This window comes from Pteropus medius, unplaced genomic scaffold (genome assembly GCF_902729225.1).
Source record: "Pteropus medius unplaced genomic scaffold, Ma_sr-lr_union100, whole genome shotgun sequence".
NCBI classification, from domain to species: domain Eukaryota; kingdom Metazoa; phylum Chordata; class Mammalia; order Chiroptera; family Pteropodidae; genus Pteropus; species Pteropus medius.
Window position 1 is genome coordinate 490,627 of NW_024346692.1, and position 27,799 is coordinate 518,425.

Below are 27,799 nucleotides of genomic sequence, written 5' to 3' on the forward strand. Positions count from 1 at the left end.
AAGGCATTTCTGAGAGCCCTATTGTCCTGGAGCCTTCAATAAACCCTACTGGGAAAACATAAGCACATTAATAAGAGAAAACGGCTCCCTTTCCTCTCATTCTTTTCAAGCGCCGCTAAAATAAATTCTATGTACTCTGAGTAGAAAAACAAATCAACTGTAACATCTTACTGTCGAAAGGTAAATTACTCCAGTATCAATGAGCACACCTTACACCCAGATATTTTTAAATACTATTCTTCATTAAAAAGAACCATGGTTCCTTGAAGAAACAGCTGATTCCAAGGCTGGGGCAAGGGAAATATAAGATAAAGCTGGAATATATTGTTTTTCAGAAAATGTCTTAAAAATGATGGGGGTGAATTGAAAACTTAAAAACAGAATTATCGTATGACCCAGCAATCCCACTTCTGGGTATATCTCCAAAAGAAATGAAAACAAGATCTCAAGAGACATCTGTACATTTATGTACGCCGTAGCATTATTCATGGCAGCCAAGAGGTGAAACCAACCTAAATGTACACAGATGAATGGTTAAAGAAAATGTGGTATATACATACAATGGAATATTATTTGGCCTTAAAAATGAAACCTTGTTATATGCTACAACATGAATGAACTATGAGGACATGGTAAATGAAATAAGCCAGTCGTAAAAAGACAAAACTGCAAGATTCCATTTCTTTGAGGTATCTGAAGTAGTCGAACTCTTAGCAACATAAGTAAAATGGTGGTTTCTAGGGACTGGAGGAGAAGGGAAAGGGAGTTATTCCATAGGTATAGAGTTTCAATTTTGCAAGGGAAAAAAGTTCTAGAGATCTTGTTGCACAACAATATGCATATAATTAACACTATTCTACCATACACTTAAAATGGTCAAGATGGTATGTTTTATGTTGTGTTATCACAATTAAAAAAATAAAGATGAAGACATGTGAAAAGGACATAGGAATCAACTTGAAGGTGCTTCTTATGAGAATTCTGGGAAATTTTTACAACAATATAATGATAATAATGGACTATACCCTATAGAATAAACATCCATAGATCCAAATTGATTTACATGAATAACTGAATAAATAGAGGCATAGAGGGACAGTTCTTCCTTATGAGAGAATTCCAATTAACAAATATAACAGGAATAATGGAAATGGTATCAATGCTAACTTCCTGGAGTTGATCATTGTTCTGAGTATATAGACTGAAGCTGGGTGAACGATACAGTATTCCTGCAAATTTTCTGTTTAAGCCCAAAATTATTTCAAAATGAATAGTTAAAAAGAGGCAACAGAGCATAATACAAAAAGTACTGTATTAGGAATCAGGAAACTTGAATTCCATTCTTTCTAAATAGAAAGTTTTCTAACCTTGGGCTAACAAAGCTAACTAAGCAAAAAGCACTAAGCAAAAAGCACCAAGCACTGCTGAATTTTAGGAAGAAAAACTTGGGGTAAAAAGAAAAAATGTTTGAGTGAGTATATGATACTATTTAGAAATCATAGCTAATTTTATGAGATCTGAAAACAACTTTATTTTATTCAAAAACAACACTCTGAAAACCCATAAAATAATGTTTACTTAATATCTGTAGATGAAATTCAGATCAAATCTAACAAAAAAACAAATTATAGTATAAAATGAATGAAGAGTTTGAGAAATCTATAATAGAGTACAACAACACAAAAAAATATGGGGCCTGCATATAACATTCTTATCAGGTCTAATTGAAGGAGAATCCATTGTTCATTATGGATAACTTTAGGAATGACTATGACACAGAATCTTTCAATAGCTGGTGATAACTTTAAATGGAAAAAAAGTTAAAATGCCTGTCACTGTTAACTTCTCCAAGGTTTGCAAATTCCCTCCCACGAAGTCTCAAAATTATGATCCTTGCCATTATATAACGGCCTACTCTTCCACATCCTTCCAAACTTTGAAAAACAAAAATTAAATCTCTATGACCCTTTTTAAATGTTTCCCACCTATAGAGAAATAATAACCTCCTAAAAATAATGTTTTACATGGACTCTATTAGTAAAAAACATTGACATATTTGACAAGCTTCAAAGAATAGTTTTAAACATTTCAGATTGAAACTAAAAATGTCTCCACATATTAAATGATTTTATATTAAAACATAAGAAAAAGTATAAAAGCATAACATTTAAAAAAATGATCCAAAAACAAGTTCAAACGTGGTGACTAAAATGCTAAGTACCAACATGCATCAGATTATCTTACATATAGATAAAACTATACTTATTCCTAAAGGAGGCAAAGCATCTTGATTAGTGAGGCTCTAGGGTTTGTAGTGACAGTTCAGGAAAGCATGATTACACTTATCATCAAAGACTGTTCTCTCATTATATACATGCAATAACTTTTTTAGAAGCAGACAAAGTCAAGTGGATAATGAGACAACTGAGCATATAACTGGGGATGTACTACTTTGGCTGCTGTAGACTATAATGAGTTAAATAACATTACTAGAATTGTACATGAACAAGTAACTTTCAAATAGGAGTTTAAAAATATATTATTATAAGATATACTCCAAACAGATGCAAGATGATATAATAGGGCAGCACCATGTTTATAAACTCAAAGAATATAGTCCCCAAATCCAGGTATTCTGTTGAGCTGAGGAATCTAACAACAGGTTATCAATATCATTCTTGTTATTGTATGTTAAGAAGGTGACGGGAAAAATATATATTCACATACATACACATAGTGTGGTAAAGTAGTAGAAATGGGCAAAGATTCAAGTATTTAAGTTCAGTATCTTGATTATCTAAAACTGAAAGTATACTATAATCTATTTTAAAGAACACTGAATGTTATAAACTAGCAAAGATTCAAAAGGAAGTACTTGTTTGTACTTGTCATATAATCAAAAGAGCTTTATCTCAACAAACGACTATATTATGATTTCTTGAGGAAGTAATCTTAGAAACAAACAATAAGAAAAATCAACATAAATGGGTCTTTATGTGTTTTAATAGATTTACAGGCTAAAGATGCTAGACAAATTACTTTAAAAAGAAATCTGAATACTTGAGAAACAATTTCCTTATTAGGGTATTGATAAAATACAAAAAGTTGTCATGAGAGTAAAATGTAGTGCTGCAATTTCAGCCTTAGAATATGCAATAGAACATTCACCAAATGCCAAGTTTTCAGCAGGGATCCTACACAATAATTCTCTCTTTATTCAAAATTTCTTAGTGCTCAAGGTTCTAAAAATCTCCATTTCTGTTTTCAACAAAATTATGCCAGGTATAATTAGATTTGGACAAAACTACCTGTGAGCATTGTATTCTCCAAAGTAGGGAACTTTACAATAAGGGGGATTTCAAAACACATCTACAGGCCCTTTAAGTAGATGAGAAAATCTCTCTTTTTACCCCTAACTACTAAGTGTCGCTGAATTTGTCCACAGAAACTAAGAAATGAAGGAAGGAAAAAAGTGAAATAAAAAGTATTTAATGAGAAAATAAATTGTGAAAAAAAATTAGCTGTGACAGTATTATTTTCGATAAAACCAGTGATTCGAAACACATTAATTTCTTCAATCAGTTAAACTGAGATGTAATGAGAAAAACATCCCCCAAAAAATACAAGTTAGCAGTGTATTCTTAACTTTATATAATGGCAAGAAAAATGCTTTAAACTTATGAATTATCAATGATATGTCTGCTGTTGGTAAGCAGTACTGCAGGCCTTCAGTGCAACAGATGTTTTTGGCAGTGAAATGTAACCAAGAAAAATGAGAATGTTGTTAAGAAACAATGTGTTTCTGCCTACTGCAGGGTCTTATAAAACAGAAATAAAGGCTTATCTGATGCTTCCTCTATCAGAAAAATAGAAATAATCCCTTCTGCTAATGCTTTAGTACTTTATTATAAGGAAGCCCCCGAACATTACATTAACACAAGGGCAGGGCAGGGGGTGGGGGAAGCCCAGTGCCGACAACCAAATCAGAAGCTTGTTCATAAAAGGCGATGAAATGATTTCAGCATAATGAGAAAGCAGCACAAACAAGTACGGGCATGTATCTTTTTACTATCACCTATAGGTAAGTGGTCACTATCAGCTGACAATTAAGGAAATCAGACATATCCTCATAGACACATTCTTTTATCAAAGCATGAGTCAAATATTATGACAGTCTTTTAAAAATTTTGATGTCGTTAGCAGTTCCCTGTATCCCATCCCTCTTTGCAGAAGATGGTTATAAACCTCAGGTAAACCTGTTCATTCCTTCTGCAATATTGTACAATAAAAATTGAATCTGAAACCCAGAGCTCCCATTCATTACTTTTCTCTGGTTTCCCTAATCCTTAGCCCTAGTTCCCCTATATATCTAGCATCTGATTACATCTCCCCCTTATATAAAAAGGAAGTGAGAACCTGATCTAAGGAACTTCCACTGAGGGAACAAATAGTGAATAAACATTCCAAGCTTTTCCCATAAGATTCGCTCAAAACCCAAGAGTTTACTATGCCTTACCTTGTTACATAATAATTTACCATACAAGTACCTTTTCTTCCCAAATGTACTATAAACACATATAGGGCAGTTTGATTCCAAGAAACTCTAAGTCTTCCAGAAAAGAACAGGGCTATTAAAGTCATAATCTGATTTTTTTATAGACCCAGGAAAAAGCAGCTTTCATTCTTGGGATGACAAAAGCTGGAAAGCTTTCTTAAGAGGATGGGACTAGAAGAAAACATGTGACCTAAACTAGGGTCAGATCAGTATTGAGGATCAGCTGCTACATAACAAAAGGCTAGCAAATAATCTTCTCAGAAAAAGTATTTTAAAAATTATATGTGTTTCAAGTTCAACATAATCTACTTACTATTAAGTAAACCAAGATGAAAAGCTGGTGGTGGCAGTTGCTTCTATAATCACTTCTAGTCTCAAAAAGGGAAACCAACAGTTTTCTCCCCCAATTATGCAAGATTAATTTAGATAAAGAGCTGTGCTTTTTCCTTAGTTTGCCATAAATTAATTTTACACATCATCATAAATTAAGAAGGGAATGAATAACAATACCTGTTCTCTATCTCTCAGATGTGTTTGTGAAAAGAAAATGACAAAAGCATTGATGCTCAATTAGGGAAATTGCATCAGAATCTCCAGAGGAAAGACTAGAAGAGGTCTTTATGTATATAATTTGTTGGAAGTAGATGAACCACTAACTCCAAATAATCTGTCCAAAAGAGGACAAATAGCAGCTGTATTCCAGCAAAACTGGAGGAAGAGACACAGATCTGAAAGGTAGCTTTAAGGATGCTGGTACCACTCAGGGAAGAAGGAGAAATTGAAGAGCAACTGACACCACTGTACACTCATATATAGCTCAAGAAGACAGAACACAGAGGCCAGAATGAACACTAATTTTAAGATATACACTCGCTGCAAACTAAGAAAATGAATCCTGTTTAATATATATTTTATTATGTAATGTGTACTCATTTTTATTCTTAAATAGTGTCACTCAAAACCTCCATAAATTCTCATTACCTGAATCTCTCCCGAACTACTAGTGATTTTGAATAAATTTCTCGAAAGTGCTAAAAAGTGATCTGTAGTAGGGAAAATAAGACTTGTTCACAGTAAAAACAAATGTTTTATTTACAATCTACTCAGTCAGTCATAGTAAGCTAAAAAAGATTAAGACGAAATATGGAATTTTAAAAATCCCTACAAAATAATAAATCGAGTGCTCTTCCCTAATATAAATTATGTGTTCTTCCCTTATGTACATTCTTCTTGGACACATGGGCTTTAAACTGTTTTTCTAAGAGTAGTAATACCTCCACACTCATGTACAGTACACAGCTGATCAACAATAACACATTTGTGAACTGGTTGAGAATGGGTGTGCAATTTGTATTCAAGCCAATCCGAGTGAAACTAATAGCCTATCTGAAAAGTGAACCCATAACCTTTGTCTCATTAGCACTGCACTCCAGCTGTTAAAGATTCAAACACTAACTTGGATTTAAAGGCGGGTAGGGGGGTAGTGAAAAACTAACAACGGGGAGAAAATTTATATAGTCAAGTCTATGCAAAATTTTCTATTAATGAAAACCAGCTGCAAGAATAAGAGATGCAGTTCTCAGTATTTGAGCCTGGTGAGAATACTAATAGGGTTTTTTTTCCCATTCCAAGTTTCCATTCTGAAAGGAAGGTCCTTTTATTCATTACTCACTCAGAATTACCTTTCTGAAATAACTGCTCTAGGTCCCAAATTATCTATGTATTAGGAGATATCTGCTGTGGCTATGAAGAGTCATTCAAAGCCACTCCTTACATGAGAGGTCATGCAGCCCCCCAAAAGAATATTGTGATAGAAATTCTGTTTTAAGTATGAGACCCAGATCTCTAGCAAAGCCTAAATGAAGTTGTGAAATTTAGACTTCACACTCAATATCAAAGATATATGCCATTTACAAAACACTGTGAAAAAATATTCACCACTGGTTGTTTCCACCATAATTCTATTCCAATGGCCACAACTTAATTCTATCATTTGGTAATTATTTTTTCCCTAGCTTGGGTTAATTAATCTATCACACAGTTCATAAATCAATTTAAAAACTGTTTGCATTTAACAATTTTAATACTTAATATATACCATCACCGGCTCCCAACACCAATAACAAAAAAAGCTATATATATGCATGTATGGGCTTTGTTTTCCTGACATGACTACAAGCTCTTCCAGTATAGATCTTATCATAATACTTGATTTGTGCAGAAACTGCTCCTAGGAAATCTAGGCAGTGGCTTTTACTATAATGAAGAAAATTATTCACATAAACTTTTAAAACTAGAAATAGATAAATACCCATTTCTTATGCCAGTATAACTCAAAAATCCTAGAGTTAGGTACAATAGAATACATAATCCCTAGAATCCGAAAATTTGAGTAAAATTTCTATAAAAGATACGTCTGGAACCCCAGACAAGATGTAAGAATATCTGTATCAAATTACCATCAACTCAAAACCATTATAAAAACTGGTTTTAAAATGAAAAAGCGAGAAACAAACCTCAATTTTGTCTGTTTTGGCATCTCCCCAGTATATTTTGCCTTCATCATAATCCAAGGCTAAACCATTTGGCCAACCAAGAGAAGTGTTAACCAACACTACTCGGTCAGAACCATCCAGAGCTGCTCGCTCAATTTTCGGGATTTCTCCCCAGTCAGTCCAATACATGTACCTATAGAAGTATACAGAAAATGAGCTAAAAACAGATAATAAACTATAACTTTCAGATATTCTAAAATTGAGATCCACCCCTCATACTACACTGTTATAATCGATTAACACCACAGGAGAAAAAAACCAGGACTTAACCATAGCAAGAGTATGTTTAAGACATTTATAATAGCAGCATATAAGCTTATAAGAAATTTTCTGATTAAACAGTGTTTTCTAGAACTGATCATGAAAATGACTTCTAAGAACGAGAATTCCATTTTTAGTTACATTTTTTCAAAATATTTTGGGTTTTTTCCCCTGAATGATCCTCTCTTTTGTTATCTGGCTTGTCATCCAACCCAAAAAGGTTATCCCAGTGGTAGTATTCAGATAACAAACTGATTTCCCAAAATAACTCACTCTTCCTGTGGTGCTAAGTGATTCTTGTGGCTCCTGGGAGTTTAAGTGGCTCTAAGGCATTGCATACACTGAAGTGTAAGGATTTGTCACTATGTTCATCCTCAGAATGAATCTCATAGTAACAAATAACATCGGTGAGTATGTGGAAAGCTGTGTTTCCCTGAACTGTGGTCAGGGTGTTATGGCTAAAAAAAAAAAAAAAAAGGAAAAAAAAAAAAGGAAAAAAAGACCAGGCATAAAGCTGCACATCCTGACAAAGTTTTGGAAATCAAGTCATTCATATATTTGGAAATATATAAAGATATATTTTTTACCATATCATTATAGAAGTACTGCAAATGGGACAAAATTCTTTTATGGGAAGAGAAAGAGTTCTGAAAACAATTTCTTTCCACATTTTTCATGGTCATGATGCAACCTCGGCAAAATCTGCAGCCAACACCCAAAGTCAGCAAGCATTGACTTTTAATTTAGAAAGAAAAAGTATTCAAAACATTCAAGGAAAAAAACTAGCAATTCTTTAACGAGATTTTATTCCAATCACTATTTCTAAAAACGGACAACCATTAAAGAGCTATTTACTGGAAACCAACACATGATTGATACTGTTTTTGTCAATATTTTTAGGGACCTGTAGAAAACAGAAACACCAGGCAAAACTTTCTATCAGCAGAGCTTCTTACCCAACCATGGGATCTAACACAATAGCCCGGGGTTCCTCTAAGTCCTCTGAAATCAAGATCTTCCTCATGGTGCCATTGAGCCTTGTCACTTCTATCCGATCAGTGCCAGTGTCTGTCCAATAAAGATTTCGGGCAACCCAGTCAACAGCAATACCATCAGGATGCGCAATTTGAGCAGTGACCACAAACTGACTGCCAGATCCATCTATGAATGAGCGGCGTATGGCCCTCACTTCATCGTCAGTCCAGTAGATATAGCCTTCCACAGGGTCATAATCTATCGCAATGGCATGACGGATGTCTTCTAACTGTAGAACAATGTCTGTGAAGTCTGGTGTATCCAAAGAAATGCGTCTCAAGTCTGTCCTTCGAGCTAAAAGCAACAATTCAGTGGCACCTAGGACAACAAAGTGAAAAATATGGGTGAAAAAAAAAGAAATGAAACCGACAGGCAAAATTTAGCCACTCTAAATAAAGAATGCAGAACTTCAGGAATTGAAAAGTAAATGAGTACAAAAGGATATTAGGGTCTATTTAAGATGGAAATGGAAAGTAATGCAGTGAAATAGGAATTTAATTATGAGGTGAAGCTCTGTAATGGCAGAGCTCTCCCAACCAAGTTTTGATTCACTCTCTGGTTTCATTCATTTTATAGGCCTGAAATTAAAACAGCTACTTAAAGGTATAATGAATAATAAGTAATGACTAGGAAGCTAAGTAGCTAAATATTAAAGGAAGAAAGAGACATAATATAGATCTTTTGTTCAAAAAGTATGCTTAAAAAGGTAAGGAAATCTAGGACAACGACCTTTTGTGACTGATGAGAATGTTCTAAAATTGGTTCATGATGGCTGCACATTTATAAATTTATAAAAATCACCGACTTGTACATTTGAAATGGCTGCATTTTATGGTATATAAATTATATCTCAGTAAAGCTGTTTTCACAAAGAGATCTATAAGACAATGCCTGACATTATTAGGGCAAAAGAGGCTATGGAGAAGGCTAGCAGCAGTAGGAAGAAGGAATCAGATAAATCTAACACAGTGGTTAAGAGTAAGAGTTGTGGATCTGCTAGAACTGGATTCAAGTAGCTATGTAAACCTAGGCAAAATACCTAGTTTCAAGTAGCTATGTAAACCTAGGCAAAATACCTAGTTTCAAGTAGCTATGTAAACCTAGGCAAAATACCTAGTAAGCCTAGTTTCTTCATCTGGATCTTATTAGGGTTGCTGTGAGGATTAAAGGAGATAAATGTAAAACTCAGGAATGTACTACACATAAAAGTACTCAATAAATATTAGCTAATAAATTATTATCATTAGAAAATATTTTCAAATTTTTATTTCACTACACTTGCTTTAAATCAGATTTATGAAATATTTTAAACACAAATTAGTATTCAATAAAAACACAGCTGAGAATGAGGATATTAAGCTCGATCTTTTTTTGTTTTGATTTTTAATGTTCAAGTAAATCACTAGCAAAAATACATCTAACTACAAAAGCTAATAAAAGATAGTAAGCAAGTTGACATCTGAAAGAGTGAAAAGATTCCTAACCAAAGAAATGAGTCCAAAAGAAAATACTGGCATTAAACTTCAAGCTTCAATCTGGAATTACAGTTGAAAAAATTGAGAACAGTAAAACTTTCAACATCAGTTTTTTGAATGTAGGACTAATTACAAATGAACTCTATCTTGGAGAAAATACAGTCCTAAATGCCACAGCAGGCACCAAAGAGTAATAACTTTGTAAAATTCATTGCCTCTGCTAACTACCAAAAGGAGCCAGCCCAAAACTTTGCAAACAAAGACGTTATAGAAAGTGAAGCTGTTAATTTGAGCAAAGTGATCAAAACAGAATAGTTAACTTAAGGCTAGTACATGCCAAATATATATCTGAAATTCAAAACACTTGTTAAACATGTACATTTGCACACTGTGACGGAATAGACAGACCATTATTACTAAAACAAATCCTCTGTTTTAAAGTCAAGCTACATTTTTAAACAAAAAAGCGACATTACAAAAACCTTTTGTTTTAAATTGAAACCAAATTATTGTTTGCCATGGAAACCGTCTGACAAGAGTCAGCCAGCTTCACCTTTGACTATGAGGATAATTTATCAATGCCAAGTCATGACAAATATCCTGTACACTGGCTCAATTCCATCTCTCTGACTCTCTGACCTCCTTGCCAGGAACTCTAACCCAATCCGAAATAAAGGCTTCTGCTTTTTAGAGTTAGATAAAGAAGCCACTGCTAAATATAACAATTTCTTACCAGGTCTTGCTGGTGGCTAGAGAACCAGATGGTGATCCATAGGGATAAGAATGAAGAATAACATTCTCATTAAGAAGAAAAAGAGAAGAACTGGTGTTCTCCCAAACCAGAAGTCCCTTGAAATGTCCTAATCAGTATACTTCTCCAACATGCCCTTTCTCTACAGGGAATTAAGAAAGTAAGGAGAAGAGGCAATGTAGGTGTTAAGTATAGAAAGAGGTTGCTTTAGACAGTACAATATGGAATTTTTTCTTCTTCTGAAAGCACTTCTCTGTTGTTCAAAGGCAATTAAAAATACTATTCAAACAATTTTAGAAAATATACCCCATGATAATCTTTATAGTTAAACATTTAATAAACCTCTTTTCCTTGCAGAGGTTCTTTATGTACAAGTGCTACCTACTGTTAAAAATGTATTCTTTAGGAGAATACTCATTTCCATAGGAAACGAATATAATATCTGTAAGATTTGATAGAGAAAAGAGCACCCCCTAATATTTTCCAAAAACACTATGTTAAAAATTTTAAATATTAATTTATAAAATACTATATAAGGCCATAAAACACAAAACATTCCTGTTACATAACCAAATGTGAACACTAAGATTAAGTGACTAGTCTCCTAAAGCGCTGTAACATATAGAGCTTATTAAAGAGAAATAAAATAAATCATAAAGAATCCCAATTGCTATCTAAAATTTTTCCTTTTTAGAGACCATCTTCTTACCATCTTTGCAGGTTTTTCCATTCTCCAGGAGTTTGACCCCAGTCGGGCAAGCACACTGATAAAAAGGCTTGACTGGAGACATCAAACACAAGTGGGAACAACCACCATTATCAATTCCACATGGATTTGTAGCTGTCAAATATAAATCACAATGATTAATACCAATGATTACAGATGACCTCCCTCACTCTAGGTACACAAAGGTTAACAACCATAACATAAGCAACTGTGATAAACCAAATTATTACCAAATGTCATCCAGGTGCTTGACTACCAGACCATCTGCAAGGAAGGGAATTAATCAGTGAGAATTTACTTAGCATTTTGTACCCAAGAGGAATACACAAGAAACAAAGCAGGAGGCCTCTGCCCTGAAAGAGCTTATAATCTAGTCAGTACAAACAATAAAACTGGAAAACAATACAAAACAATGAAACTAAATGCTATTTTGCACATTATAGACTGCAAATAAATATAGAGTCAAAAGGGAAATAAATCACTAGGCATTTAAACACTGAAAAAAACAAAGCTTCATGGAGGAGACAGGACATGACCAGAAACTTAAAGGATAGAAAAAATATGTAAGAGGACATTTCAAGTGTAGTGAAACCATATGAACTTAAGCTTGGAGGCTGTACACTGGGAGATAATAAGGTGACTAGTCTAACTAAGGTGACTAATAAGAACTTAATGTGAATGAAAACAGACTGTGGCTGAGGGCACTGAAAGTCAAGAAAAGTAATTCCAGTGACCAAAAGTCACACTTTGAAAAGATTAACATGAAAAAGATAAGGATATAGATTAAACAAGAGAAAACTGAGAAGCAGAGATTAATTAGCAAATTTGCAGAAATTAAGGAAAGGGATTCATTTAATATTCATAGAAAAAAATCAACATAATTATCAATGAAAAATCAACAAAATATGAAAGATAAAAGGAAATAATATCATAGGTAACTACAAATTCTCAAACTAGTAAAACAAAGAATCAACAGTGCAATTTAGGAAAAAAACAAGTAAATTCTTTTCTGAGGGCTAACCACGAGAATAAAAAATTCATAGAAGTAACTAAACATTTTCTTTTTTTACAGAAGAGTAACACATACATTTAAAAACATTTTTATGGACTCATGATCATAAGATTCCAATAAAACAAATTCAACATCTAAAGATATGACCCGCTAAATGGAAGGAGCTAATACAAAGCAATGCATAATCCAAAAACCCTTTATTTTTGGCTATGGAATAGAATCAGAGACATGCCAAATATGTATTTACGCACAAGTGCCAAACACTTAACATTCTCATATTCTTTTTTAAACCTAATTCTAGTCTTCTTTTATAAGCCATTGTCACAGTCGAAGTCATTGTAAAGGCTGACCAAAAAATAGAAGCAAAACTAAGAAAAAAGGGGGCTAGAGAGTGTGCACAAAAAAGTTTAAGCAGGTACTTTATTCAGCAACCTGAAGTACTTAACTCCACCGGTTAGATTAATAGAAGATTCCATCCAAAAAAAGTGTGTGTTTTTAAATATACTCACATGAAAAAAAATCAAACACATATTAGAGAGAAATAATATGACCAAGAAATGCACTGTGTATAAGCTTAGCATATGAGCTAACTCAATTTCTTACTTTATTTCTCTCTTCTCTACTTCCATAACCCTAGACTCAAACAAGGAGCTGAAGGGGTCTGTAGTAATAGATATCAAGCTACAAATGGTTTAGGTTGTTGTTTAACCTGAATTATATTTTGCTGTTTTCCCTATTTTCTATTTCTCCCCACTACCTCAAGATATGTCCTTCCTCCTCCTGCCTCTCAAGAACACCAGACATCACAGTGCCACAAAGCTATTCCAACTTGCAATTTAAAAATCAAGATCACTTACCATTTGGCTGCCTCTGTTGGCTGAAGGCATGTATATCCATGGGAGAGAAGATGTTAGAATGGATTTCACGCAGACCCTCGCCAGTGTACTTGTTGCAAGCCAAAATGGAGTGTGTATTCCAATCAGTCCAGTACAATGTGTCCTCAAATAACGTCAAGGCAAAAGGATGTGGAAGGGAACCTTTAACCACTGCCTGCCTATTAACACAAAGAGAAAAACTCAAACATTTCTATATTTTCTTCTTTTATCAAAACTTCATCTCTCCCATTAAAATGGTCCTATAAGCCACATTAACACATACAAACCCTGAGTAACACGTATCTCAAAGTCAAATACAACTGCGAAAAATAAGACACAATGTAATTTCAAATATATTTCCCTGGTGTCCAAAATCTCCAAACAAGTACTTCAGAATGGTCCCTAACTTGGCAGCAGGCCCCAGGTTCACTAGAAGCTTCCAGACAGAGAAGGCCCAAGTATTAGCACTGTGGTCAAGTTTCCATCTCTAGACTCACATCTTCCATCCTTCCACATAATTCATCTCGTTAGAAGGAGAAAAGTGGGCAAAAAGAAAAATCCTGGAGTTTACAGCTGGCACTGGGAAGTAGTTTTAAATCAGCAATAGGTTTTTCCCCTCTTGATGTGAAAGAACAAACATCTGAGCCTGTTTATTTCATCATTCCTTATGGTTTTGGTAACTGAAAGTAAAAACATACAGAAGGCTAAAAAAGGCGCTCTGGTAAGAGCTTTCTCTGCAAATCCCAGTCTAGCTCTAACAAAAGATCATCTCATCTGGCTTTCTGCTACATGGTTACTTAACCTTCGCAAGTCATGTAGCAAAAAGGAAGTCCTACCACTGGCAGAATGTGTTCATGAGACAAAACAGACCCAAAAATTTCAAAAGCAAGCCATACTATATGAGAAAAAAGGTAGAATGCCTGATTAGTACTCAAGGCACAGAACCCTGCAGTGTCATGGAGAATTACATAATTAGAAATACTCTTGAATAATGAACAAAAAATGTTTTGAGCCAAAATAATATTCAAGAAAATAAATGCTTTGACATTTTCATGATATCAAATATAATATTTTCATAAAGAGCCCAGCTGGGAGGGAGGAAAAGACAGAAGGAAGATGAGTGGGATGATTTAAGCAACTGAAGAGAAATAAAGAGTATCACATATTTTAGGGAAGATAATCCAATTTTAGGTCCTTGAGCTTATCTGATGATCTGTAATATCTAAGATACTGCCAGTAAAATAAACTCGAAATCAATAAAATATTTTTTTTCTAAGAATTTGCAGGTTATTGCGCATGAAATGATCCTAGGTGTTTTATATTTGGGCCAGACATTTAAAAATTGAATACAAGATTAGCATGACTAGTCTACCAAACAAACTTTCTGTTTTAGAACATCATACCTATTTTGCCAGCCTACATCACCAATTTTCTCCTCTCATTTTTCTTAATTTTCTCCTCTCTAGTAGATTACTTTTCTCTCTTATTTCCCCAAAAGAACTGTCATGACATCTACTGAAGTAGTTTCTGCCACTTTTTAAATAAAAAGCTTTATTAAGTTCACTAAAGTGATTAAGGTATTTATAGGAGTGATATCACAGTTTAAGTCCAAATTTAAATAGATCTGCATATTTCACAATGTCTTCCAAAATTCATTATGGTAGGACATAAAGAGAGAGTTCTGAGAAGTTGCCAAGAAAGACAACACAACTGAAAAATAAAGAATACTGAAAACTAAATTACTTAGCACTTCATTAATAATCTTAAAGAACTGCGTATCAGATCTTTGAAAAACTTTGGAGAGAAAAAAGCCTTTTAAGTCCTTTGTATATTATTAAGTAAAAAGTTAAAATTTACTCTAATGAACTAAATACCATAGAATAAACAAATAGGAAAAACAAAATCCCTCCCTAAAAGACATACTCATTTTATATACTGATTAAAAACATTTATATAAGAAATCAAACAGAGCTGAGTTCAAATGTCCCTGACACTTACTACTTATATTATTTCTGCAAGCTTTGTTTTCCTCATTTGTAAATGAAAATAATCTAACCTCACTGATTTATTGTGAAGATTAAATGATAATATATGTAAAAGCATTTAGCATTATGCTTGATACTTAATAAACTCATTTCAAAAATGAGTCCTCAATTTCAGGACATGTTTTCAATATTTTAACATTTCTGATAAAGGAATAACATTTTACATCTAAAGTGAACATTTCATTTGGTAGTTTTTAAATCACTAAAAAGTTCTTAAAAACAGCCTATTAGAATGAAGTAAATACTAGACTCTGGCCTATTTATATTCCCCAGGATCTCATACAACACTATGTGCACAAATTAGGTGGACATTAGACACTCAGGGAATGCATGATAAAAAACTTAATTTTCTTAAATACAGTATGTAATTAACAGAGCTGAATAAAAAGCAGAGCTAAGGAGGCTGTTACTCATTCTTGTCAAATTCTTTGGTCATTTACCAATTTGTTCAGCCAATAGAGACTTGTTCCTGAAAGTAAAGATAACTGAACATAGTCTTCACTTTTCTTCTCTCTGGCTAAGATTACGAAGAAGGTATCCCCCTGGAAATGCAAGTTACTTCAAGGAGTTGATCATGGGTAGTGAAAACAACAGTGGCAGGCACAATCAAAGTGCAGTTCTTTGGTAGTGTGCCACAACAAGAGTTAAAAAATGAATCTCTACTAGGGAGACCAACATCTATTGTGAATAATTACCACAACAGGTTCAGCTAACCACCATCATCTCATATAAATAACAATTTAAAGGAAAAAAATTTTTTCTCCTTGTGATGAAAACTCTTAGGATTAACTCTCAACAACTGTCCCATATATCACACAGCAGTGCTATGTTATAAGAGCTAGGAAGGTAAACAAGGACGGGTCAGTGACGCACCAGCTCAGTCTGATTAGGACATCTTTCAGTCTCGAACCCTGGAGAAATTCTTCAAGGTTTCTGGAATGTGGTTGTTATCTTTGCCTATGTCTCTAGCACTGATATAAAATGCCCCTATGTTTATAGTACACGGCTTCAATAACCATTAACTTGATAATAACTATACATCTATATCTTCCTCTGAGACTGCTCTGCTAAGCTCTCTAGACTTTATCACCATAGTTTTCCGTAAACAACTCAAGCACAAACATGTCCAAAGCTGAACTCAACCTCATTCTCTTCCTATGTAAAAAAAAGAAAGAAGTAACGAAAGGAACATTTTATCACAATAAAGAGTTTGTACTTTATCCTGAAAACAATGACAATTCATTGGGAGATTTAAGGAACTGAAATAATTAGTCTTTAAATCCTTTTCTACACAACTACCAAAATGGCATTTCTAAAAAACAAATCCAGCCATGTCAATTTACTACTTGAAATGACTTCTAATACTTTTCAGGAGAAAATTCAAATGACCTAACTTAGAATATTAGACCTTACATGATGTGGCTCCTTCCTATCCATCTCTCTAGACTTGCCTCCAACCATTTCACCACACTTCCTATTTCTACTGAATGACACTGATAAAAATGAAGTGTTTTTTAATAACCGTAACTTGAAAACCTGACTCTAGTAATTAGGAATTTAAATTTTCCAGAGAGGGTTTTTATAGTCACCTTAGTTTTTAAAGTTTATTATTTCCACAGTGTTTGTCAAGTCAGGTTAAAAGAGCATATTTACATCCCAGATACCTATGTTCAAGCCAATCATCCATATATATGTGAACCTGTTTCTGAACACTATTCTGTTCTGTTGATCTCTAACTATCCTCAGATTTAATACTTCCTTGTTTTAATTATTCTAGCTTTATGGTATGTCTTGAAATCAAGTGGAAAGCTGTCATACTTTTTTAAATTATATAAAATCAATTAAGTTATTTTAATAGGTCCTAGGCATTTCCACATAAATTTAGATTCAATTTATTTAAAAAAAAAAAGCACACTTACACACCCACATTAAAAGCCTTTGGGATTTTTTTGTTGAGACTGTGTTGAATCTACAGACCAATTCAAGAAGAATTACCATCTTAACAATATATTGATAATTTTTTTTTCTTAAAAGATAAATAATACAGTCTTCCCCTGCTGTATAGAGAAGAAAGAACTCGGCATTTTATCTCAGAAAGCACATAAGAGTCTTAAAAGTATTGTACTTTCTGCTGGGACAGTGTTTAGGAGGTATTATTAATTCATGTTAGGAAATACATATAAGAACCTTGAGTTATCTGTGTCCAAAAACAATTGACACACTTAAAAACTATTATCCGCAGCTTATACGAAGTCTATTTTGAGTGATATACAAATATAAAATAATTAAGTATATACTATAAATATCTGTTGTTTTTTTTCTAAGGAAGAAGGGGAGGAATGAATCTTTGAAGTTCTTCATGGGAATTGTATAGCTTATCTGGGTATTTCAGTTAACAAAAAAAGACTAAGAATCAGCAATTATATAGCTTTTCCCAGAACTGAATGGTAAGACTCTTTTTCACTTTTGTGTGAGATCTCTTTGGAGAATTTAACAGATCTAACACTAAAGTTATGGATATTGTACTCAAGGGCCTACTGGTGATCAATTAGCTTACTCCTTCCAAGATCAGTTTGCATCCTTAAACTGAATGCCTTTCAGCAAATGCACTGGTGTGCATCTCAAAAGGAATTCAAAAAATATGAAAGTTTAAGGACAAATCCTTTATCACTGGAAGAGCAGCTAAAAGCTCATGCCTTGCTGACAACTGACCGAAAGCATCATAATCATAAAGAATAGCACACAATTATTATTCTATAATAAATAATACGATTTGACACACATCTACTAAACACCTAGTAAGTGCCTAAGTACTGTGCTCTTCTTCTACATGCTCTTATCAAAAGCAAAAACTAAACTAGCTTAAAGGAAGACCATTTAAGAGAGACAGAGTTTATACCTTACCTGGTTACTCTAAGATCTATCCTTATTTTAGATTCAAGATTTCCATCTTGAACATTAGCGTAATCATTTGTAAAATTACCTTTACTGAAATATGCTCCCAATTTTAAACAAAGCCAACCATGGAAAAGTAATATGAAATTAACACACACCAAAAAAAAAAAAATTCAAATAATACCCATTATAGCCCTTATGGATTCTACATTAAAATTTCTTCTCGAATTTAGTATGATGAAAACCTCTTACAAAGAGCTTGTACGTTTCTACCTTTCCAATGCTGTGTGCTAGTGACTCATTTTACTCTAGCTGCTGAGAAGCTTATAGATAACTTGTGTTTAAATTTTATTATAAAATAAAGCAGACAGAAAATCAAACAAGACAAATATATAACTTAATTAGTTACTATGTGGTTACCCAGTACCCTTCATCCAGGTCTAGAAAGAACTTTGCCAACGACCTGAGAAGGTGTTCACCAATCCCATCCAGAACCCTTCCTCTCCACAAGAGTAACTATTATTTCGACTTCACAGTAGTCACGTCCTTACTTTTCTTTATAGTTTTATTACCCAAGTGTGCATCCACAGAAAACTAGTTTAGTCTTGAGCACCTATTTTTTTCGTTTGCTATGTCTTTTAAGTCTCTCTTTTTTTAAAAGACTGTTATACTTTTAGAGCAGTTTTAGGTCCACAACAAAATTGAGAGGAAGGAAAAGAAATTTCCCATATACTTCCTATCCCAACACAGGCACGGTCTTCTCAATTATCAACATCCCCACCAGAGTGGTATTTTTGTTACAACTGATGAACTTATACCAGCCCATCATAATCACCCAAAATCCATAGATTACCTTAGAGATAAATCTTAAGTGTTGTACATTCTATAGATCTGGACAAATGCATAATGACTCATATCCGTCATTACAGTATCATACAGAGTATTTTCACTACCCTAAAAATCTTCTGTGCTCAGCCTATTCATCTCTCCCTCAACTACATTTTCAATCTCTTTTTAATCTATAGGTTCCCTCATCACTTCTTACAGTTGATCTGTTGAAGGACCTAGAATATTTAACCTATATGTCCAGATCTGCTAATATGTAATCATGGCATATTTCAATGTTTCCCTGTCCTCTGTTTTACCTGCAAATTTTCTGCAAATGGCAAGTTTGCAAATTTTCTGCAAATGGCAAGTTTGATCATACTCGAATATATCATTTCTTGTTCATTAAACTGGAATAGCTTTCCCATAGCTATTATTTTGTCAGCTACTGGTAGATTCATATAAGAAAGGGAAGATAAATTGCCTGACTCTCTTTATTATCAACATTCGAGGTAATGAATTTGGTTTCCTAACATCCTCTGGAAGTTGACTGCTTCCTTTTTAAAATATCATTAGGAACTCAAGAATTTAAACATACTTGATGGGTTTCTATCAGTCACTGACCAGTGAGAGGCCTCTCAAGTTATTTCTCAGGTTTTCTGAAATGACCCAAGTAGTCTGTAGTCACTTCTTGCTGTCTGGTATGATCATGTTCCAGTTCACCTTGTACCTTTCTTGCCAGAGATTTAGAATCAATCATTTCCTCTGAAGGGTATTTCTTTTAAGGTGGAATGGTTTTACAAAATTACAATCTGGGTGCATTTTTCCCCCTAGTCCTCTTTAGTGGTTATAGTATATAAACATGCATATTTCTGTGTATGTACTTTGATAACATAAAATAGCTAATGAGCTCATGTCAGTACTTCTAATAAAAACTCAGAATTATCAGTTTCTTTTATCTAACTTCTTCAGTATTTCATCAATATTTCCTTTCGCCCACACCAAGAATCCTACATATGTAAGGGCAATAAAGTTAATATATGATAATCAGTCATTTACTTAACCCAACATTATAGTCTCAAAAAACTCAACAGTAATACCTATACACGAATATAGTTACTATAGAGTTTAACAAAATTTTTGCATGTAGTTGTTCTATTCTCATTTCAACTTTTTTACAGTGGTACTCTATCTACATAATCTAAACATATAGTCATTACATATTATACTCAATTTTAAAAATCCTTTAGTTTTCATACTACAAGTAATTATATTTATAATGCTCTTCACCAAGACTTATTCAATCATCATTTTGGTTGTCAAAAGTGCAGTTACTAGTACCTTTTCAAGAACGAGTCAAGGAAACAGTATTTCTTGACTTGCATATTGATAATGTTATCTATGGCTTTCTATGAGAAAGTCAGTTTTGCTGGAGAAAGATCATTGGCTCACATTTTCTTACTTGGAGTATCTTAAAAATACTACTCCATTTAATTCTGACAGGAAGTGTTGCTGTGAGAAAGTCTGATGTTAGTCTACTTGTCTTTTCCTTTTAAGTTATTTACATTATTCTTAAAGATCCCAAGAATTTTTTTTTCTACAGAGTAATTTTACTAGAATGTATCTTGATGTTTGCTCCGGTTTATATTTTCAGGTACATAACATTCTCTTTAAATCTGTAGTTTCAAATCTTCTTTTAAGAAACTTTTTCCTGAATTATAGTTTTTCATATTTGTTCTGTTTCCTTGCTTTGGTTATCTTCCTAAAAGTCTTTTATCTGTATGTTATTTCTCCTTTGCCTATCTTCAATACTTGTGACTCTCTCTCAAATCCTTTTTATCTTTTCACATTCTTTTTGGTCTTTAAATTTCTCCTCCTTTTCAACTTCTATTTAAAGATTTTTTTCTGTTTATTCATTTTTGCATCCCTTCTGGTTTAGCTATCTTTTCTGAAACAATTTTATACTTTCCTGAACTCTGTCATATCATTTCTGAGCTTTCTAATTTTAATTTAAGTGGGTTTTTGACAGGTGATATTGGTTACTGACAGAGTATTTTAAAACGAAGGTGTGATCTGTTCTATGGTCCTATCTATCTTTCTTTCTAGGGAATTTCCTATGTAAGGCATTATTCTGTTCATCATTCGTTTTTTCCCTTTATAACTTTTTTTTTCTTCAGTGCTATTGTGGTATAATTGACAAATAAAATTGAAAGATATTTAAGGTGTATATTGTGATAAGATATACATATAAATTGTGAAAGAATTCCTCATCTAGTTAATCACTATCACATCTCACAAATTTTTGCTCTTTGTATTTTTTTCCTTTTCAGAATTTTTTGGTGAGAACATTTAAGTTCTACTCTCCTAATTTCAATTATATAATACAGTTATCAACTATAATCATGTTATATACTAAATCTTCAGATCTTATTCATCTTAAAGCTGAAAGTTTAAACCCTTTTACCACCTCTATTTCCCCCACACAGTAGCTCCTGACGTTTTCTTGTTTCTATGAGTTTGACTTTCTGTTAAGAGTCTACACATACTTGATATCATACAGTATTTGTCTTTATCTGACTCATTTCATTGAAGGAAGATAATGCCTTCAAGGTCCATTCATGTTGTCACAAACAGCAGGATGTCCTTCTTTCTCATGGCTGAATAATATTCCATTAATGTACATATACTACATCTTCCTTATCCATTCATCCACTGACTTTTAGGTTGTTTCTAGGTAGCACTAGCTATTGTGAATAATGCTTCTATGAACATGGAAGTGCAGATATTTCCTTAAGACCTTTTCTCATTTCCTTTGGATATATATTCAGAAGGGGGATTAACTAGGATCGCATGGTAGTAATATTTTTAATTTTATGAAGACCCTCAATATTGTTTTACATACTGGATGTACCAATATACAATCCCACCAACAGTGCAAACATTTTCCTTTTTCATCACAACCTCACCAGTACTTATCTCTTGCCTTTTTGATGATAAAAATTCTAAGAGGTGTGAGATGGTAACTCACGTGGTTTTGATTTGCATTCCCCTGATAATTAGTGATGTTGAGCACTTTTTCTAGTACCTGTTGGCTGAATGTAAGTCTAGCGTAAAAAAAAAAGTCTACTCAATTCCTCTGCCCATTTTTTAATGCAGTTTGTACTTTTTACTATTGAGATGTAGGAGTTCTTCATATTTTGAATATTAGCACCTTCTCAAATATATAATTTGCAAATATTTTCTCCCATTCCACAGGTTGTCATTTCATTTTGTTGATGGTTTCCTTTTTCTGTACAGAAGCTTTTTAGCTTTTTAGTTTTAGTGGTCCCACTTATTTTTGCTTTCACTGCCTTACTTTTGGTGTAAAATTCAAAAAAAAAATCACTGCTAATACTGATGTCAAGGAGCCTTTTCCCTGTTTTTCCTTCTAGGAGTTTTGTGGTTTTAGTTCTTAAATTTAAGTCTTTTACCCATGTTTGGTTGATTTTTTGTGTATCAAATATGGCTCCAGTTTCATTTGCGTGTGGCTATCCAATTTTCCCGACATCATTTATTAAACTATCCTTTCCCCATTGTACATTCTTGGCTTATTTTTTGTATATTCATTGACCATATATGCATGGGTTTATTTCTAGGCTCTCTATTCTGTTTCACTGACCTCTGTGTCTGGCTTTATGCCAACACCATATTGTTTTGATTATTACAGCTTTGGAATATAGCTTGAAATTAGAAAGTGTGGTGCCTCCAGCTTTGTTCTTCTTTTTCAAGATTGCTTTGGCTATTCAGGGTATTTTATGGTTCCAAACTTTAGGTTTGTTTTATTTCTGTGAAAAATACCATTGGAATTGTAATAGAGATTGCATTCATTTGCAGATGGCTTTGGGGTAGTATGGACATTTTAATGAACTAATTTTTCCAATCCATGAGCATGGATTAATTTCTACTTATTTGTGTCTTTTCAATTTCTTTCATCAGTGCTTATAGTTTTCAGTGTACGGGCCCTACACCTCCTTGTTTAAAATTTATTGCTGGGTATTATATTCTTTTTGATGCTATAGCAAATAAGACTGCTTTCTTAATTTCTCTGATTGATAGTTTATTAACATATAGAAAAGCAACTGATTTCTGTATACTGATTTGTATCCTGAAAATTTACAAACTTTTTTCATTAGTTCTAACAGTTCTGTGGTGGACTTTTTAGGATTTCCTATATATAACATAAGGTCATCTGCAAATACAGACAGTTTTACTTCTTCAATTCCTATCTGGATGCCTTTTCTTTCTTTTTCTTGCCTAAGTGTTCTGGCTAGGATCTCCAGCACTATGTTGAATAAAAATGGTAAGAGTGAGTATCCTTGTCTTGTTTTGATCTTAGGAAAAAAGCATTCAGCTTTTCACTTTTAACATTAGCTGTGAATCTGTCTGATACAGCTTTTATTTTGTTGAGGTACATTCCCTCTATACCCACCTTGTTAAGAGTCTTATCACAAATGGATGCTGAATTCTGTCAATTGCTCTTTCTGTACCTATTAAGTTGATGTAATTTTTATCCTTCATTCTGTTAATGTACTGTTATCACATAGACTGGTTTTCATATGTTGAAACACCCTTGGTCCCTGGAATATATTGCATTTAATCATGGTGTATAATCCTTTTAATGTACTGCTGAATTCTATTTCCTAGTATTTTGTTGAGGATTTTTGAATTTACAGTAGTTCCCCCTTATTGTGGTTTTCAGTTATCCACAGTCAACCGCAGTCTGAAAATATTAAATGGAAAATTCCAGAAACAATGCATAAGTCTTAAATTGTACACTGTTCTGAGTAAATGATAAAATCTCACATATCCCTCTCCATCCCAGGACATGAATCGTCCATTTGTCCAGTGTCTCCACACTGTACATACTGTAAAATCATGTATTTTGAGAACACATTCACATTTTATTACAGTAATTATACTCTTTTGTTATTAGTTATTGTTGTTAATGTCTTACTATGATAAAATGTATAAATCAAACTATATCATAGGTATGTATGCATAGAAAAAAACACAGTATATATAGAGCTCAGTACTATCTGTAGTTTCAGGTATCCACCGAGGGTCTTAGAACATATCCCCTGTAGTTAAGGAAGGACTACTCTATATTAATTAGGAATGACTGGCCTGTAATTTTCTATTCTTGTAAGTTCCTTATCTGGTTTTGGTATCAGGGTAATGCTAGACTCGTAAAATCAGTTTCTAAGTATTCCTCTGTTTTTTAGAAGACTTTGAGAAGGACTGGCATAAATGCTTCAAATATGTGGTAGAATTCACCACTGAAGCCGTCTGGTCCTGGACTTTTATTTCCTAGGAGGTTTTTGATTACTGATTAAAACTCCTTACAAAAAATTGGTCTGTTCTTATTTTCTATTTCTTCATGATACAGTTTTGGTAGGTTGTATGTTTTGAAGAATTTATCCAGTAATTCTAGGTCGCTCAATTTGATGATATATACTTGTTTATAGTAGTCTCTTATGAGCTTCTGTATTTGTATGGTATCAGCTGTAATATCTCATTTCTGATTTTATTTCAGTGTTCTCTTTGTCAAGTCTAGCTAAAAGTTTGTCTACTGTTTCACTACTCAAAAATCCAGCTCTTCACTGAACTTTTCTACTGTTTGTTTAGTCTCTATTTCATGTCTTGTCACTCTGATTTTTGTTATTTCCTTCCTTCTGGTACCTTTAGGCTTAATTTGTTCTTCTTCACCTAGTTCTTTGGGATGGAAAGTTAGGTTGTTTATTTTAGGTCTTTCTTGTTTCTTAATGTAGGCATTTATCACTATAAGCTTCCCTTTTACAACTGCTTTTGCTGCACCCCACAAGTTTTGGTATGTTGTATTTCCATTTCATTTGTTTCAAGATATATTTTGATTTCTCTTTTTAATTTCTTCTTTGAAACCTATGTTGTTGAGGAGTATCTTGTTTAATCCCAACATATTTGTGAATTGTCCAATTTTCTTCTTTAACTAGGGTATAACTTAAGTATATTATGTTTCAGATGTATAACATAATGATTAGATATTTGTATATACTGCCAAATGATCACAATAATTCTAGTTAACATCTATCACCATATATAGTTAGAATTTTTTTCTGGTGATGAAAACATTTAAGATTTACTATCTTAGTAACTTTCAAATATGCAATACGGTATTATTAACTATAGTTGTCATGTTGTACATTACAACCCCCTGACTTATTTATAACCTAGAATTTTGTACCTTTTGACTCCCTTCACCCATTTTGCCCAGTCTCACCTCTGGCAGCCACAAACTATTTTCTGTATCATGAACTTGGGGTTTGTTTGTTTGTTTTGAGTCTATATAAAGTGAGATCATGTATTTGTCTTTCTCTGTCTTATTTATTTCACTTAGCATAATGCCTTTAAGGCCCATCCATGTTGTTGTAAATTGCAGGGTTTCCTTTTTTATGGCTGAATGATACTCCATAGTGTGTGTATGTCTATGTGTGTGGCCTGTGTGTGTGTGTGTGTAGCCAGTGATATATTTGCCAGAGAGAGAGAGAGAGAAGAGAGAGAGAGAGAGAGAGAGAGAGAAGAGAAGAGAGAGAGAAGAGAGGAGAGGAAACCACATCTGCTTTATCCATTCATCAGTTGATGAAGACTTAGGTTGTTTCCATATATGGCTATTGTAAACGATGCTGAAATGAACATGGGAGTGGCATGTTTTCTTTTTCTTCGGATAAATACCCAGAAGTGGAACTGCTGAATAATATAAAAGTTCTATTTTTAATTTTTTGAGAAACTGTTTTCCAGAGTGGCTGTACTCATTTATGTCCCCAAGTGAACAAGAGTTCCCTTTTCTCCATATGATCACCAACACTTATTTCTTGTCTTATTGATAACAGACAGCCATTTCTAACAGGTGTGAGGTCATAATTTTCCAATTTCCTTCTTGTAACTGATTTCTAGTTTCTTACCACTGTGGTCAGAAAAGATGCCTGATATAATTTCAACCTTCTTAAATTTATTAAGATGTTTATGGCCTAACATGATCTATTTTGGAGAATGTTCCATGTGAACTTGAGAAGAACACATAATCTGGTGGTTTAAATACAATGTTTCCTTATTGGTTTTGTGTCTGGATGATACATCAATTGTTTAAAGTGGGGTAATGAAGTCCCTACTATTATTGTATTGCTCTATATTTCTCCCTCCATGTCTATTAATATTTGCATTATATACGGAGGAGCTCCTATGCTGGGTATATGAATCTTTACAAAGTTAAAGCTTCTTGTTAGACTTAATGTTGGCCCTATTATAATCGTATAATCACCTTCTTTGTCTCTTGTTACAGTCTGCAGCTTAAAGTTGATTTTGCCTGATCTAAGTATTGCTACCTCCGCTTTCTTTTGGTTTCCATTTGCAGAGAAAATATTTTACTATCCCTTCACTTTCAGGCTATGCATTTCCTTAAAGCTGAAATGAGTCTCTTGTGGGAAGCATATAGTGGGTCTTGTGCTTTTATCCATTCAGACACTATGCATTTTCACTTAAGAATTTAGTCATTTCCATATAAAATTGATAAGTATGAACTTATTATTGCCATTTTGTTCACTGTCTTCTGGCTGTTTTTATTTCCTTCGTTCTTTTCTTCTCTTGCTCTCTTCCTTTGTGATATGATGATTTTCTATAGTGGTATGCTTAAATTCTTTTCTAGTAATCCTTTTTGGTTACCATGAGGCCTACAAAAGACATCTATCACAGCAGGGCTCAGCACAGATGAATCAGTTAGAATTGCCACCTCCCAGACTTTCCCTGAAAGAAGTCTATTTGCATACTTTAAAAGTTGCTCTCCAATGGTCAGGCTTCTAGGTTAGCAGATATCTAGGAGGTGACTTGTAATCTTTCCAGGAGACCAGGGAAACCAGCAGACATCAATCACCTCCACCTTCTAGCTCTAGCTCACTCCAAACCTCTAGTATCTCCACAGAATCAGCTTGTATACATATCTGGTGACCCAGCTTTTGTTCATGCTGCCCAAGGGATGGGCCCCTGGACTGTCTAGCTCTGAAAGCCAACAAGCCTTGCACTTACAAGTCCCATAGGACAGTAGTAAATAATGAAGCAGTTCTTAATAGGTACAGGTGCAACCTCTTCTGTAGCTATGTATCTACATCCAACACAGAAGGAGCAGGAAAAAAAGCCCATCTCTCAATTTCTCCCTAGAAGGGCCCTAACTATATACTTTCCCAGCTGCTGCCTGGGAGTCCAGCTTCCAGTCAGCCTCCATCTAGGTACTGACTGCAACCCTCCACTTTGAAACGCAAGACAGATATCAGGGTACCCTCAACTATTTGGAGCCACTAAGAACAAAGGCAATTTGGACAATCACAAAAGTCTGAGAGACACGCAAGAGCTCAGGCCAGGCTGACTGGTAACATTCACCTCCTACACAAGATCACTCCGTCAAGAAAGGGAAAGGTGGTTGTTTTACCTAATGCACAGAAACAAATACAGAGCCAAGGAAAATGAAGAAACAAGGGAATATGTTGGAAACAAAAGAATAAGATAAAACTCTAGAAACAATAAAACAGATATTTGATTTACTTGATAAAGAGTTCAAAATAACGGTCAGAAAGATGCTCACAGAGGTTAGAAGAACAACATATGAACAAGGGAGAATTTCAACAAAGAGACAAACATAAGAAAGTACCAAATGGAAAGATTACAGAACTGAAGAATACAATAAAGTGAAAAGTACAATAGAGGGGTACAACACAGCACACTA

General features: G+C 33.8%; 1 protein-coding gene across 1 annotated transcript in view; it reads right to left on the bottom strand.

Annotated features, from left to right (window-relative positions):
* The window catches only part of LRP6 (LDL receptor related protein 6), a 115,886-nt gene that overhangs the window by 42,300 nt on the left and 45,787 nt on the right, over positions 1-27,799 (bottom strand). Inside the window, exons 4-7 of the mRNA XM_039876367.1 lie at positions 13,229-13,425; positions 11,342-11,473; positions 8,328-8,724; positions 7,072-7,243 (exon numbers count right to left, since the gene is read on the bottom strand). Of these exons, the coding sequence (XP_039732301.1) occupies positions 7,072-7,243; positions 8,328-8,724; positions 11,342-11,473; positions 13,229-13,425 (898 nt within the window). The remainder of the gene's footprint in view (positions 1-7,071; positions 7,244-8,327; positions 8,725-11,341; positions 11,474-13,228; positions 13,426-27,799) is intronic.